Below are 16,912 nucleotides of genomic sequence, written 5' to 3'. Positions count from 1 at the left end.
ATGTGTAACAGCTATGAATTTTAGCTCATTATTTTACTCCTGTGAGAATCCTAGGAGTGGTTAGCTTTTCCTTGGCGTTTTGCTTGCAACAGCTTTTGCTACATGTTTAGGTTCTCTTGGTACACAACACTTTACATTAATCTTGCGCATTGTTGACAGTAAGAGTAGCCCTCTTAGGGAGCCATATTCGTAAGTTAGAGCAGCTTCTTAATTTAGTGGCGTTAGACATCCCAGGTACTCCAGATTAGTTTATTGTAAGGTCGGCTAGCGCATCTGTTAGCGCTTCCTTAGCTTTGCCAGCTAAAGACAATGGCTTTCGGACTGTTGTTAGGCGGAAGAACTCCCGTAAGGCTTGGTGCCTGGTTGTGGTACCCGGTTCATAATTGCCACTGTGAACCATTTTTCAGCCTTGGACATGCCTATTGATAGCTCTCCAAGCCCACGGGTGAGTTCTAGTCCCATATTCAGGCTCCAGGAAATGCTGTGCATTAGTGATAGCGGATTCTTTCATCCGCAAATTTAGATTACAGATGCCAGCTGATGTTAAATGTATTTCTGGGGCCAGAGCACCCAGCACTGCCTCTCACTTTAAGGTGTTGACATTGCACAAGGATAGTCAGACAAAGGACTACGACAATCTGCTAACCGCTAATTAGCTAAGATAGCTTTTTTTGTTAGCAGATTAGCTTTTCAGCTAACTTCTAAAACCATCAGCAGACCAATTAGCTTCTGCTAAATTTACTTCCGCTAATTTTTGTTCAGCTAGCTTCTAGTTCGCTAATGTTTTTTTTTGCTGGCATATAGTGAGTAAAGCAGAAAGGTCAAAAACATTTGTAAACCCCAAACTCATACATGTTCGTTCCTATGAGTTACATGTTTTGCATTAGTCAGGCAGCTCTGAGGAGCTGAGCTCAACTCTACCCCAGCAGAAGGAGCCTGGCTGCCAGGCTACTACTACAAAAAAGTAATTTACATTCAACATATAGTGCCCCAGACGTGTGGCAGAAGACATCAAAAGCAAAGCAGTTTTGACTTATGGTTTGAACCCATTAAATTTTGGAGGTGATCCGGATCCAGATTCTAGATCAAGTTTCACTTAATATAGTCTTTGAAGGATTATGTCAAAACTACTTTACGGATTCTCACCAAATTGTCACCATGGATACATATTAGACCATGGAAGACTCTAATAAATTTTGGAGGTGATCCAGATCCAAATCCAGATTCTGGCTCAAGATTTCACTTCACATACGCTTTGAAGGATTACGTCAAAACTACTAAACAGATTGTCACCAAAGTTTCACCACAGATAGATATCAGGCCATGGAAGACTCCACTGAATTTTGGAGGTGATCCGGATCTGGCTCCAGATTCTGGATTAAGATTCACTTTATATAGGCTTTTAAGGATTTCTTCAAAACTACTTCACAGATTCTCACCAAACTTGCACCACAGATAGATATTAGGGTATGGAAGACTCCATTGAATTATGGAGGTGATCCAGATCCAGACTGGTGGAAGTCAGAAAATCTCTGACTGCTCTTGTTATTATTATTATTATAGTGGTTGCCAAGCAGTTAAGTGTGCTGGTTTCCAGTGCAGAAAGTTCCCAATTGAAGGCCACCCCTGTCCATTCCCCATGTAATATGGAGTTGCGTCAGGAAGGGCATCCGGTGTAAAACATGTGCCAAATCAGCATGCAGATCCGCCTTGGATCTGCTGTGGTGAAGCAAGGGAGAAGCCAGGGGGACTTATTAATTTCTTTGAACTCCTGAACTTGGGGCAGTCATAATCTGGTGTTACTTGATGGATAGCGTCCTCCTGAGACATAAGCAGTTCCATGGACAATGATCTTCTGAAGATATTCTATTCTTACGTTCCTGGGACTTTGCTGGTGTATTTTTCAATTCCCTTCTCGACAAGCACAAGAGCACCAGTGACCATGGTTATTGTTGTCATTTTCATGCCCCATGGTCTTTCTATTTCTAATTCTAAACTAAAGAATCTAATACCAGGAACTTACACTCCAGAAGATACAGTAACTCAATAATAGGAGGAGGAGGATCTATAATAATATTACTGAGGAGGATCAGTATAGAAATGGGAAAATTGAAAATATGGTTTGACAGAAACAAATTATCATTAAACTTAAGTAAAACAAAATACATGTTATTTGGCTATTGTAATACAGACATACAGGTTCAGTTACAAGTCGAGGGGGTAGATATTGAAAGGGTACATGAAAATAAGTTTCTGGGGGTGATAATAGATGATAAGATAAACTGGAAGACTCATATAAAACATATACAAAGTAAACTGTCAAGAAGCATTTCAGTTCTAAACAAAGCGAAACATATTCTGGACCACAACTCACTCCGCATTCTTTACTGCTCACTGGTTTTACCATATTTACAGTACTGTGCAGAGGTATGGGGTAATACTTATAAAGGTACAACACAATCACTATCAGTAATGCAGAAAAGAGCTATAAGAATTATTCATAATACTGGCTATAGAGATCATACAAATCCACTATTTATACAATCCAAATTCTTAAAATTCACAGACTTGGTTCATTTTCAAACAGTACAAATTGTGTATAAAGCAATAAACAATTTACTTCCAGCAAATATTAAAAATATGTTTTTTAACAGATCAGGGGATTACAGTCTGAGGGGGAAATTTAATTTAAAGCATCAGTGGGCACGAACAACATTAAAAGGTTTCTGTATTTCTGTCTGTGGGGTGAGGATGTGGAACAGATTGGGAGTGGGGCTCAAGCAATGTCCAAGCATGAACCAGTTCAAACAGCGGTACAAAAATATGGTTTTTTCTGGGTATAGGGAGGAGGAAGGGTAATGAGGGTTAGGGTGTTTTTGTTTTTTGCTTCGGCTTGTAAATATATAGTATTTTGTATGTAAGTAGGTATGTGTAGGTGTATATTTATGTTTGTGTATATATATGTGTATATATGTATATGTGTATATATGTGTATGTATATGTGTATGTATGTTGATGTGTGTATGTATATATATATGTGTATGTGTATGTATATGTATATATATATATTGATATCGGTTTAGGTGTGTAGGAATCTATGTGTATATGTGGCAAAGGGTATTACTGGTTGTGGGGAAGAAGGGGTAGGGATAAATAAGCTGATGCTTCACCCTACCCCTTTTCGGACATGTTGGGTACACAGTAGGAACTTTTTTGTTGTTGTCTTTACTGATCTATCTTGTAATTGTTGTTGTATCAAATGTTCAAAATAAACAGTTTTCATTCATTCATTAGTCTCTCTAGCTTTGCATATACTAAATGCCCATTTCCAAACTTCTCCCCAGTCTCCACCTTCCCAGTAACGTTATTCTACATGAACCTGCAATAATAACGTTTGACTGAACTACATCCAGAAAAGTCAGTGAGAACATCCATAGACAGGGGAGAGAATTGTTTTTGTTGTTGTTGCTTTATGGTGCTTTTCTTTGGGACCTTGACCTTGATGGACTCACCATGCTGGGCCTCCCTTTGCTCCAGCTCCTGCCTGAGTTGCTGCCGCTGTTCCTTCATCCTGCTCAGCTCCTGGCTGCTCCCCAAGCTGAGGCTGCGCAGCCTCTTGGCCAGAGCCTCCAGACGGTCCCGCTCCAGGTATACCGCTTTTATCTCAGCCTTCAGCTCCTTGGCACTGCCAAAGTCGTTACCTGCACCGACGCACAACAGGAGCGCATTAGCGGACATTGCACTTACACCGCCTGTTAATGTGCAACCTGATCATTAACACCGTAATTAGCTGAGGCTATGCAATTCAAATAAACGACGTAACGTGTAGTGTGGGTGGAAGGATGCTGGGGGGTGGGGGGGTAGGACCTGAGATGGCTGCCAGTTTGGCTTCATGCAGTGCCAAGAGCTGCGTTTCAGTCTCGCTGACTTTCCTCCTCAAGCTGCTGCCCAGCCTCTGACTCATGACCACCTGGGGAGAAGAAGGCAGGGAGGAGGCGAGGGGGGGGCAGAAGAGAAGGAAGGTAGTAACTGACAAAACCTTTGCAGACACATGGGTCCCACAGGATGCACAGCTCATTTACAATTCATTCTCATTCTGACACTTATTTGTACAAGAAGCTACAAATTCATTTCCGGACTTTCTGCGCTCTGCCTGCTTTGAATACGCCGCAGAGCATCATCTGCCATGTGTCACCTTGTCTGTAACCTTTTGGAAAGAAACAGAGCGTCTCCTTTTATGTGGACACACAGGGAAATGTGAAGTCTTCATGAAAGAGGAGGAGAAAGGCCGTGAATGTCACGGGCCTGATGGGGATGCGGGCGGCTCTGCTCGCCATTATTCACCGAGCGGATGATGCTTCCCGTCTGCCTTCACTCTGCCCTTTAATCCTCCATCCTCTCCCATGTATTCACTGTTGAGTCACAGCCTGATACAATCCCCATGATACACCTTCTTTTCAGGGACCATGTATTATGTTTTCACTGCTAAAAAGGATGCCAAGCTGAATTTTCTGAAACACTTCCTTCTGAATGTGCTTTGAGAAGCTGTCAAACAGGCCGGTATCTCTGACGTCAAGCCTCTCTAGGGAATTTTCTTTCCACTTCAATAAATTTTTTTTGAGTTTGCGTGACTCCATTTTCCCACATTACATGAACTGCTCTGGAGCTTTTTTCCAAACTGTAGAAATTTCAGCGCTGCTAATTTCATTTCAAAACATCAGCCAATTTTGAAAATGTCAGTCATGAAAATGACTTACTTTAAGGCCAGCAATCATTTTGACACAGTAGGTGAGCCATTTGTGACATGTTGGATGTCTCATTTACGTAGGCACCAAAACTTGACAATAGACAATTTTGTAATTATGGAGAGAGTGCCTCTTCATGGAACGCCAACAGGTTCCTTTGAGATGCAGTTGCAGCATCAAACAACTGTTTGATGACAGGTTTCTAAAGAACACAGTGACAGAAAAAAGGTCTTTCCTGCTGTGCCTCCCTCTCCTGCCCTCCTCAAATCCTTCAACTGCCAACTTCTTACATATTTAAGTCTCTTCTGGCTTTTTTCAGCTATAGATCTGAGAGAAGCAAAACCAAACCTCTGACAATCCTCAGAGCCATAAGATATAACATCACTTACACATGGGGCTATACTGCACCAACAGCTCTGAAAGCCAGTCTCACTGTGACACAACACACATACAGAGTGAGACTTCACTGGCTACAGGCACAAAAAATTACTCTTTAACTTAGTAAATCAATGTAGAGCAGGTACATGAGTGCATAAGGCGCTAAACTGCCGATAGGTAGACCTGGACTTGAATCCTGCTCAGGTGACTTGTCAGTGTCCTTGGATATGACACTTAATCTGCAATGTCTCAGTCCACCCAGCTGTAAATGGTACCAGCCTTGGCTGGGGGAGTGACTGGCATCCCGTCCAGGGGGAGCCACAGGCTCTCATCTACTTGGTGCTATGGAGTCTGGAAATAAGGAACGAGCCTCGGGGCCTACACAGGACCTAAATCTTAGTATATCAACAGAAAAATAATCAGCAAGTATGCAGACATTCAATCATTTATGTTTATTATCCTACAACCCCAATTCCAATGATGTTGGGACATTGTTTAAAATGTAAATAAAAACAGAATACAGTGATTTGCAAATCCTTTTGAACTATATTTAATTGAATACACCACAAAGACATGATATTTAATGTTCAAACTGATAAACTTTATTGTTTTTGTGCAAATATTTGCTCATTTTGAAATGGATGCCTGCAACAGGTTTAAAAAAAGCTGGGACAGTGATATGTTTACCACTGTGTTACATCACCTTTCCTTCTCACAACACTCAATAAGTATTTGGGAACTGAGGACACTAATTGTTGAAGCTTTGTAGGTGGAATTCTTTCCCATTCCTGCTTGATGTATGACTTCAGTTGTTCAACAGTCCGGGGTCTCCGTTGTCGTATTTTGCACTTCATAATGCGCCACACATTTTCAGTGGGCGACAGGTCTGGACTGCAGGTAGGCCAGTCTGGTACCTGCACTCTTTTACTACGAAGCCACGCTGTTGTAACACGTGCCTTTGTAGCGGCTGCCCCCAGCCTCTGGAATAGTCTCCCCTTCAATATTAGGTTGTCCCTGACCCTAGAGACTTTTAAATCCTCTTTAAAAAACTACTTTTTTCTCTGGCATTTCCAAAAAGAGCAGTTGCATCTTTATTTTTATTTATTTTTTATTCCTTATTCTATTTTTTATTCTATTCTTATTCCTTTTATTGCCTGCTGCAATTTTATTGTTATTAACTTATTTATTTACTTATGATTGGGCGTAACTTGGTGTTCATTTTTCTTTTTTGTACAGCACTTTGGTGGACCGCTTTTGTTTTAAATGTGCTAGAATTGTAATTGTTGGCAGAAAATATAAGACTTGTTCTTCTCTCTGCTCCTTTTCATTCTGGTAATTGAGATGCTTTATTTCTGCTTTTCTGTTTTTGTTTTTGTTTTTTCTTTTAAATGAATGAAATAAATATTGAAGAAGAAGAAGAACAAGAAGAAGAAGAAATAAAGGTTGAGTTGAGTGTGTGTGTGTGTGTGTTCCACTACTAGGTACTTCGCCAATTTCCACTAAATGTGCTATGTACATATAGGTTGACCCCAGAATTGCCCTTCAGAGGCACCTTGATCTTTCAGATCAAGGTCCCTAGGTGTAAGTTCATGTGTGTTTCATGGCCTGCTTTTCCCAGGTGCTTTTGCCGTTTTCTTCCAAACCTGGTATGTAAATGAAGGCTGACCCCAGAACTGCCTTTAAAGAATTCCTTTTGGCAAAGTCGAGGTCAAGAAATTTCATTTTCAACCCAATTTGGACTAAATGTGGCACACACTTTAAAATAGCCTTGGCAAGGTCAGCTAGAGGTCAGTCATTTGGGTGAAGGTCCAGGTATTTGGGGTCCAATGTCAGATTGATTGGTACTTCAATTAATGTCAGCCAAAATGACTTCAATAGTAAGGACAGTGTCTAATCAAATAGAAATAAACACATGAATACTGACTGTGCCGCTCATATGCATATTTAACAGCTGACCTACAGAACACACTTTCTATTTTGATTCAACACTCATGAGACATTCACGCACGTTTAGACACAGTTTGCATGCTGAAGCTGTTATGGAATGAATGTGATCAAGGTAACGGTGCCTTACTTTAGCAGTAGCTTCCTTGATCGACAAATTCAATGCATGCTCCTGCTCCTGGAGTCTGTAAAAAAAGTTACATATGAAATGATCAGCAATTCTTTTCCATCACATTCCCACCTAACCTTCAGGACATGAAACCTACCACTTACTTTTAATTTTTTTATTATTATTATTATTTCTGCATGCAGAATTCCCAAATCTATCCAAATGCTTCTGTTTCAAATCCAGTTCCTTAAAATAAAGTGCATTTGGCTGAAAGATTTTTTTTCTTCTCAATGGACTTGTGAAAGCAGATGATAAAAGAAAGATCATAAACAGTAATACAAAGATGAAGATCAAAATTTTAGACATGAAGGTTAAAAACGTCACATCAGATCAGGTCTACAACCTTGCAGAGATCAGGGGTAAATATTCACTAATCAATGTAAACATGTAAACAAGAGACAGGTCAATGGTCTATTTATTACAGAAATTAATGAACTGGGAAAGGATCATGAAATACACTGGTCATCTTGAGACAAACCTATTCGTCTGATATCACAAACATCAGTCTTTTTCATGATATTGAAAAGACTGATGAATCAGAGAAACACGCTGCCTGTGAAGTTAGTAACAATAATAACTTTATTTACAAAGAGCTTTCAAAGTTGTGTACAAAGCAGAACACATAAAAACCCCAAAACAATACCCAATCTAGAAAGGTGTACTCATCCATCCATTTGCTATACCTGCTTATCCCAATTGGGGGCCACGGGGGGGAGCCCTATCCCTGCAGTCACAAGGCATGAGGCAGGGTACACCCTGGACAGGAGACCAGTCTGACACCACTGTCTGTCTTGCTAATCTGAAACCTGACCATGAGATGGCGTACAAAATCTGTCATGCCACCTCTGGAGTCCAGGGTAAAATGGGCCATTTTTGACTACTTTTGGTTAAACCTTCATAATTTACCTTGAAAAACTGTTTACTTTGCCATGTTTGGTGTCATTTTTTCAGCGCTACCTCACCTGTGTGACTTTACAATGTTTCATTCTGACATTCTGACAATGGACTCAAATTCACACAAAAACATAAAATCTAAATAGAAAAACTTTTTTTTTTACTGTGAAAACCACAAACATGTTTAACAAACCATTTTTATAACTTAGAATACAATTATAAATTGTTAATTTCAAAAACATGTACAACTGTAGTGAACACAACAAAGTTACATACAACTATTTACATAAAAATGCAGGAAATGCGTCAGGCTTTTTTTGTGTGTGCAACTATTTCCAAAACAATAAGATGCCACATAAAATATTTGTGCCACTCAAAAAACAATTCCTATCCAAAACAAGACATACTGGACACAGGCCTCACCCACAGGAGTGTCACTCCTCCTGTTGTTGTCCACCTGGAGGCAATGTCGGTACTTTTGTCTGACGTTGGTGGCATTTTGACCAAAATGTCCTCAGCAACTCCCCCACGTGGATTGGTGATCAACCCATGTGGGGTTGGTGATTTTTGATTGGCTTAAGTCATGCATTTTCCACCAATGATAAAGGGGAAGGCATGGTTTTTTCTCCGCTTCTGCTGCCCCAAGATGGAGCTCAACCAGGAAATGAGACTCATGTTTGCTGCGGCTTTCTGCAAATACACCAGTGGTGGGCACAGCTAACCAAAAAGTTAGCTTCAATAACAGCTAATCAGCTAACTGAAAAGTTATCTTTTATAAAGCTAAACTGATAAACCACCCAAAAATTTATTGGAAGCCACAGCTAACCGATAACTTTCAGTATCCCTTCAACTGACAAACTGTTCCACACAGTTAGTGCACATTATGAAAGGTTATCCCACCGTCTGGCTCCCTGCGATGCCAGGATTCATGCTGGCACTTAAGTCTTCAGCAAATCAGCCAAATAAGATGATACAGAAACCAACTTGGCACCTTGTAGGTCAACAACAGGACCTTGGACCTGTTCTCACTTGAACATGGTAAACAGTGAAGAGACTTTACCATTGGGATGATATGATCAAATTTTCAAGCTCCAGCCAACACATGACCAGCTGCATTCTGAAATATGTGAAGGCTTTTGGTGCTTTCAAAGAGCAAGCCCGAAAAAAACACTGACCAGTGTGACAGCACATCTATGGATCCAGCAAGCAACAATTCTGGCATTGCTTTAATCTAAGAGCAATATAAAAGTACACCTTGATGCGAGAGAAAAAAATATCATTTTAATTGAAAAGCCAAGTGCAACACTGAGCGCACTGACCCATGATGGGACAGGCAGCTGAATATCCAATCTGAAGACCCAATTTCAATCAGGAGCATGAATAAATCCATTCCAGCTGGGGCAAAGACAGGGTTGGAGTGTCAGGTATGAAATTATGCCACTGATGGTGGGTCGCGCCATCGAGAAGGCGATAAGAAGTACAATTTGCATGTATTTCTAACGAGTGGCAAGACAGAGTGGCTTTCCACTGTGCTCCCTCACGAGTTATTAACTTCAGCGGATACGATGCAAAGTGATCATTTGCATCTGAGGGAAAAGCATTAAAATTCAAAGCAGGTGGGAGAAGAGAGAGGCGATGTGAGGAATAACAAATAACCTTTTATAAAATATGTTCATCGTCATACCATATATTAGTGTGTGATGCAACATGTCTTTGTCCAATGTACCCTAATTTATTAAAATAATTTAGCTGAAATGTGATTGTGTGATTCTGACTCTGTGATACACGGTAATGCCGTGTACAACAAACAGAACAAATAATAATCTAAAAATAAAAATCAAAGCACCACCAGCTGACACAGAATGAATGAAACCAGCAGAAAAATATTAAATGGAATAAAAAGAGCTTTGAAGATTTGCAGTCATTCAACCATTTTGCTGCCTTATCCATACAACCAATGGCTCTCTACTACCCCCATGTGGACACCAATAGTACTGCATCATTCAGCAGTTCATTGTTTTCAAGTCCTTCATTCTGCACATACTTTTAGCAGATTTAATGAAAGTATCACATCCATTTTATTATTATTATTATATTATATAGGGGTTAAGGTGTTGGGCTTGATAGCAAAAGATCCTCGGTTCAAATCCCAGCCTGACTGGAAAATCACTAAGGACCCTTGCTCCTGGTGTGTAGTGAGCGACATGTATGGCAGCACCCTGACATTGGGGTAAATGTGAGGCATAATTGTAAAGTGCTATGAGCGTCTGATGCAGATGGAAAAGCGCTATATAAATGCAGTCCATTTACCATTATAGTATCTCTTACAGCTACTGAAGACTACTGAAGATACTACATTCAATCAACCTTATAAAACAGATTTTTCAGTGACTGTTTAGTCTTTGCTGTTTATTCCATCTGCTTTCTTGAATTTAAGTTAAAATGTTTGAGAACTTGAAAAATGAATTGGCTTTTTTTTACTCCATTTTATGCCAAAAATGAAGCAGAACCTGTATAATTGAAGAACAAACCATGAAATATCAAATTCAGGCCAGCAAGAAAATCTCACCACTCAATGGGATACATAACTCTAACAAGGGCGAAGGGGTCAGTTCAGGTCAAACCTGGGTGCATGCACTGGTGTCATGCACAGCTACATCCAACATGTCACAACAATGCCCTGGGTCCTGGTTGGTTACTACCGAGGCAGACAACTAGTCCAACCCCACCTCCAGAAAGTAGAAATCTATCTGCCACAGCCACGTCAAATGTCGGCATCACCTTGACCTTTTTCGAGCTGATGTGGTCTTCAGCACTGAAGAAGCTGCACTCTGGGTCATGCCAAGAGGGACCATAATGCTGTGCCTGACATTATGCTGTGTTTACACATAGGCAGTATGCATTACAAATGTCATATTTGCGTCATTCTTGGCACATTCCTGACATTCTTAACATGACGCATCTGAATAGGGTTCTTAATCGTGCATGTTGGTGCGTGATATTCGTGATTTTCTTGGAGCATGTTTGGCTGTCAAAAAAATCTTCCACGAATGTCACGCGCCACCCTCATTTCGCCACATTGTGGAGGTCGCAACTGAGGGAACTGATGTGCACACAATTAAACCCTGCTGCACCACATTCAGTTTCATTGCTGCAGTATGCTGAAGAAGGACAGTGACGCCAAATCGGCTAAAAGTTTCATGCCAATGCTTATCAGTGCGCTTCTGCAGGTGTTCCACCTGCCGCTGCTACAGTGCCTGATGTTTGGGAAAACAAGCGAGACAAGAGCCGCATGGTACGACACATCTGGCTCTCTCCATCTCCTCCTCCTTTCTGCGCCACTCCATGAAAATTCACTAAGGTGGCAGAGCCCAACTAGGCATGCAGTCACAAAGTTCTTCTGCTGTGGATTTTGAGAAGCAAACTGGAGCGATCTGAATTGTTCAGCAGCTGATGGATGAATATGGATGTGTATGTGTGGAGACAATTCGCCTCATTCACAGTGTGACAGAACGTAACGATGCGCTGTTACACGCAATAGCGTGGAAGAGCGCGCAACAGCACAGACCATTAATTCTTGACAATGCGTAATGGTTCCTGATAATTCGCCAGCAACACGTACCATTAATCGTAACCCGTGGTAACAAGTTGCAGCAGTTCCTGAGGACACCTGACACCTCTGCCTCAAATCATCACATTCGTGATCAACGGCCAAGAATGTATATGTGGCATTTGTGACTTGTCGTCGTTATGTGTAAACGCAGCATTACTTAAGAAGGGAAGGAGGATACCTCATCTGGGAATCAAAGTAACTACCATATTTTCCGGAGTATAAGTCGCACCTATCAAAAAAACGCCTCTTGAAGATGAGAAAACCATATATAAGTCGCACCTTTTCTGTGTTATCAGCTCTTTAATTTGGGATTTTTGTGCATTATTGTCATGTATTTTTTATTACTGGCATTTTTCTTTCATTATTGAAGTTTATTTTGTTTAGTGCTTTGCTTTTGGGGAAAGTTCTATGTAAGTAGTCACTGTAATTGCTATTATTAACAACAAGCATGTGAATTTTCAGTATATAAGTTGCACTGGAGTATTAGTCGCAGGGTCTCCCAAACAAGTAAAAAAAAAAAGTAAAAAAAAAAAAAGACGACACACTGAAAAAATACGGTACTCATGTGACACAAGGTCATTCTAGCAGTACCCAAGGATTCTCTGACTAGACCAAGTAACAAGGCATCCAATCTTCCACTATGATCATGAAAAGCCAGGCCTTTGTTCTCTTGCAAAGGCATATGCATCTTCAAACCCCTCCTGTCCAGGTACCTCCCGAGACATCAATATCACTGCTGAGATAAGTGAATCTCTCAACAGGTTTGACACTTTCACCACAAACACATACATGTTTGATGGCTGAGTCCTCTCAAGTCTAAGAATCTAATCACACCATGGAACTGCCTTGGGCACCACCCAGGCAGACAACCGCTCCATCCCCACCTCTCAAAAGTAATCACCCATCTGCCACAGCCAGGTGAAATGTGGCCATCCCCTTGACCTTCTCGAGCCTCTGGAGTCATCAATACTGACTCACTGAGCCTGGATCACTCCCAGAGAATTGCACCACATGGCCAAAATGCCATAGCTCACCATGTAAATGATACTTCTCATCTGAGTCTCCATAAGTAACAGGTCATTTGATACAAAGTCCAGGAAGTCACTGAAAGCTCAGATCTTCATTTTCATCCAAGACAATCACAGACCCAGATACTCTCACTCGGCTTCCCAAGCACTGCAATCAGGACATCCATTCATTCCTCAAGGATCACAAGATCATCCACAATATCAGCATCAGTGAGCCATTCCTCACAGACAAACAACAAAAATCAAGTTTATTGCCAAGTACGTTTTCACATACAAGGAATTTCCTATGGTACAATAAAGTTCAATAAAAACAGTACTATGATTTTAGGAGCAAAAGTAAAAATTATAACATAACCACATTGGGCAACAGTCCCTTTGGTCATATTAAACATGGGAAAGGTTGTGGTTGACCAAAATTGCAACCAGTTGATTTTCACTTCAGTTTAAGCCCGTAACTGCTAAAAATGTTACAATATAAAAATTCAATAAAATCTAAACCTTTGAATTTGTGTGTGTGTGTGTGTGTGTGTGTGTGTGTGTGTGTGTGTGTGTGTGTGTGTGTGTGTGTGTGTGTGTGTGTGTGTGCGCGCATGCATCAATTAGCTACACACTGAAGTTTCTACATTTACAATGAGTTCCTGATTCTTGGACGATAAAGTGAGATGAAAACCAGAAACATTTCTTAATTCTTTAATTAGATTATTAAAATTATTTTCCATTTGTGGTTTTATTTCTTAAAGTTTCTTATCCTTTCAGTATTTTCTGGACTGTGAATAAACTGTATGTTTGAACTGAATGTTTCATTTCATTTGTTCACTTATTAACAGCATGATTATTGCACAGGTGTGCCTTAGGCTGGCCACAATAAAAGGCAACCCTGAAATGTGCAGTTTTGCTTTGGGGGGGGGGGGGTCAGAAAACCAGTCAGTATCTGGTGTGACCACCATTTGCCTCACACAGGGCAACACATCTCCTTCACACAGAGTTAATCAGCAGCTAGACGCCATCAAATATGAGCATTTACCCACTCAGGTCGGTTACGATGACGAACTGCAGTCAGGTCGAGATGATGAGCATGCAGATGAGCTTCCCTGAGATGATTTCTGACAGTTTGTGCAGAATTTCTTTTGTTCTTCAAACCAACTGATGCAGCAGCTGTCCAGGTGGCTGGTCTCAGACGATCTTGGAGGTGAACATGCTGGATGTGGAGGTCCTGGGCTGGTGTGGTTACACGTGATCTGCGATTGTGAGGCCTGTTGGATGTACTGCCAAATTCTCTGAAACGCTTTGGTGGACATTCCTGCAGTCAGCATGCCAACTGTACGGTCCCTCACAACTTGAGACATCTGTAGCATTGTGCTGTGTGATAAAACTGAACATTTCAGAATGGCCTTTTATTGTGGCCAGCCTAAGGCACACCTGTGCAATAATCATGCTGTCTAATCAGCATCTTGATATGCCACAATTGTGAGGTGGGATGGATTATCTCTGCAAAGAAGTGCTCACTAACAGATTTAGACAGATTTGTGAACAATATTTGAGAGAAATAGGTCTTTTGTGAATATAGAAAATGTTTTAGATTTTTGAGTTCAGCTCATGAAAAATGTGAGCAAAAACAAAAGTGTTGCATTTATACTTTTGTTCAGTGTATGTTGCTTGTATGGTGTCATGCTCAGCCACAGGTGTTGCACGTGCACCACCTGTTAGCAATCTTTCTGATTGCACATCTTCTTGCACATGTACACTCACATCTTGTCGAATCGTTGTGTTCACCTTCTTGTTTCGTGAGAAAGAGAATTCTTTGGAAACATTATTCTGGATAAATACGTTTTCCAGACTGCTGACCTGAGCACGGAGGGTGGAGGACGGACCAAGATTTGGTTGCGGTTTTCTGACGTGACCAGGTCCTGCAGGGTTCGGCTGATGTCGCGGAGCTGAGCCACAGTGCAGCTCCTCAATGCAGAGCCCTCCACCTCTTCAGCCTCCACCTGCTGTTCCTCCTGCTGGATTTGCTGATCCAGATGTAGTCTTCGGTCCTTCAGCTCTATCAGCCTCTGCTGCAGCTCCTCCATCTCCACCTGCACAGATTCTGATTAGAATACCACATTCCTACCCTATACAAGTAAAAGTCAGTAACAAATTTTCACTTTTGTCTTGATCCTGGGTTAAAACCATAATTTCCCATTTCTTCACAACCAATCAAAAGAGAAAAGAGTGGTCTTGACCTCCAAACCTTGGTTTTGTGGTCAAGACAATGAAATTGCAAATTAACCAGTTTTCGTATTCACTGAGTGGTCACTACTAATTTCTGGAAAAGTTAAGTCCATTTGTCAGAGTTGTGGTCATCATATTTTCTTTTTGTGATCATGTCAAAAGGGTTCAAACATCATTTCAAACATAATACAATTTTGACAAAGCAACTATATTTATGAAAACTTTCCTCATTTGTACAGATCGAGCAAGAACTTTCAAGAACAGGAGAGTAATTTACAGAGGTTTGAAGAATCTCCTTTGTTCATGAATATTTCACTCTTTAATCAAAAAAAAAATTAAACAACCTAAACAACAGAGGGGAAAAGACAGCAATGAAGTTTGCTGTTCCAAGAATATGGCGTGAACCCACTGACCACTCAACCAACTGCTACTTCTGCATGGTGGATCCTTCCAAACACCCAAGTGGGAAGAATGCATCTGCTATTCCTTATCCTGACATTCCATCTTCCACTGCACCAGTGCCACATAGTGCTGAGCTTCCTGTACCTTCAGCTCCAGAAAGAAAACAACCATCAGAAGAAGAAAGCACTGAATCAGAGGATGGGGAGAACAGTGAAGTGGACTGTGACATTACATTTGTGAGAGGAATCCTTACTTCCCAAGTCAAGGAGATCTGAATGACCTCAGAGATCTTGGATTGACAAAGTCAAATGCCGAGCTTTTGATCTCAAGGCTGAAGGAGTGGGACTTGTTGGATGAAAAGTGTGCAAGTAACAAGTAAAAGAAAGCATCTGGCTTCTTTGCCAAGGAAGAGAGTTTGTGCTATTGTTGTGACATTCAGGACTGTTCAATGCAATTGGAATTGCATGTAATTCAAATGAGTGGAGACTCTTCATTGATAGCTCATCCAGAAGCCTTAAGGCTGTGCTACTGCACAATGGGAACAAGTATCCATCACTTCCTTTGGCTCATTCAGTGCATCTCAAGGAGGATTACAGTATCAAATATCTGCTGGAAGCTTTGAACTATGATGAGTATGGATGGGAGGTCATTGGGGACTTCAAAATGGTGGCATTTTTGATGGGACTCCAGGGAGGTTTCACCAAGTTTCCCTGTTTTCTCTGCCTTTGGGACAGTAGAGACAGGGCAGCACATTATCACCGAAAGCAATGGTCTGAATGGACTGAATTCTCAGTTGGAAGCCGTAACATTAAACATGAGCCATTGGTGAATCCTCATAAGGTTTTGTTCCCTCCTCTGCACATCAAACTGGGTCTCATGAAACAATTTGTCACAGCGCTTGACAAAGAGTCTGCAGTATTCAAGTAACTTCAAAACTTTTTCTCAAAGCTGTGAGAGGCAAAAGTGAAAGCTGGTGTTTTCATTGGACCGCAAGTCAAGAAAATCATAGGCTGAGTCTCAATTCTACCCCTTACCCCTTCCCCTCCGTTTTGCGCGGGCACGAGAGACAGAGGGGTGTCTCAATTCTCTTTTAGTAGCGAGGCGGAGGGGTAGGCGAAGGGCTACAAACCCCTCCATTTGGAGTGAATCTGGATGCACACTCCGTTTGGATGGGTAGGAGGAGCTTACCGCTCTCTCCGAAAAAACAAACATGGCGCCGAAAGAGCCGCACAAATGAAGCGGCTTTAATAGTAATCTAGAATAGAATTTAAAATTCTTCTTCTTACTTATAAGGTTTTGAATAATCAGGTCCCATCTTATCTTAGGGACCTCGTAGTACCATATCACCCCAATAGAACGCTTCGCTCTCAGACTGCAGGCTTACTTGTAGTTCCTAGGGTTTGTAAGAGTAGAATGGGAGGCAGAGCCTTCAGCTTTCAGGCTCCTCTCCTGTGGAACCAGCTCCCAATTCAGATCAGGGAGACAGACACCCTCTCTACTTTTAAGATTAGGCTTAAAACTTTCC

General features: G+C 41.2%; 1 protein-coding gene and 1 long non-coding RNA gene across 2 annotated transcripts in view; one reads left to right on the top strand and one right to left on the bottom strand.

Annotated features, from left to right (window-relative positions):
* Window positions 1–16,912, bottom strand: part of disc1 (DISC1 scaffold protein) — a 210,245-nt gene that overhangs the window by 98,174 nt on the left and 95,159 nt on the right. Inside the window, exons 6-9 of the mRNA XM_034184501.1 lie at window positions 14,617–14,849; window positions 7,198–7,252; window positions 3,868–3,970; window positions 3,513–3,701 (exon numbers count right to left, since the gene is read on the bottom strand). Of these exons, the coding sequence (XP_034040392.1) occupies window positions 3,513–3,701; window positions 3,868–3,970; window positions 7,198–7,252; window positions 14,617–14,849 (580 nt within the window). The remainder of the gene's footprint in view (window positions 1–3,512; window positions 3,702–3,867; window positions 3,971–7,197; window positions 7,253–14,616; window positions 14,850–16,912) is intronic.
* On the top strand, window positions 243–15,146 carry LOC117523085. The gene is made up of 4 exons (XR_004564412.1): window positions 243–254; window positions 2,088–2,092; window positions 6,360–6,366; window positions 14,905–15,146. It is a non-coding gene; the product is annotated as an uncharacterized LOC117523085 (long non-coding RNA).

Source organism: Thalassophryne amazonica, chromosome 13 (assembly GCF_902500255.1).
Source record: "Thalassophryne amazonica chromosome 13, fThaAma1.1, whole genome shotgun sequence".
Taxonomy (NCBI): domain Eukaryota; kingdom Metazoa; phylum Chordata; class Actinopteri; order Batrachoidiformes; family Batrachoididae; genus Thalassophryne; species Thalassophryne amazonica.
The sequence above is the reverse complement of the archived record's forward strand: the minus strand, read 5'-3'. Positions and strand labels throughout refer to the sequence as shown.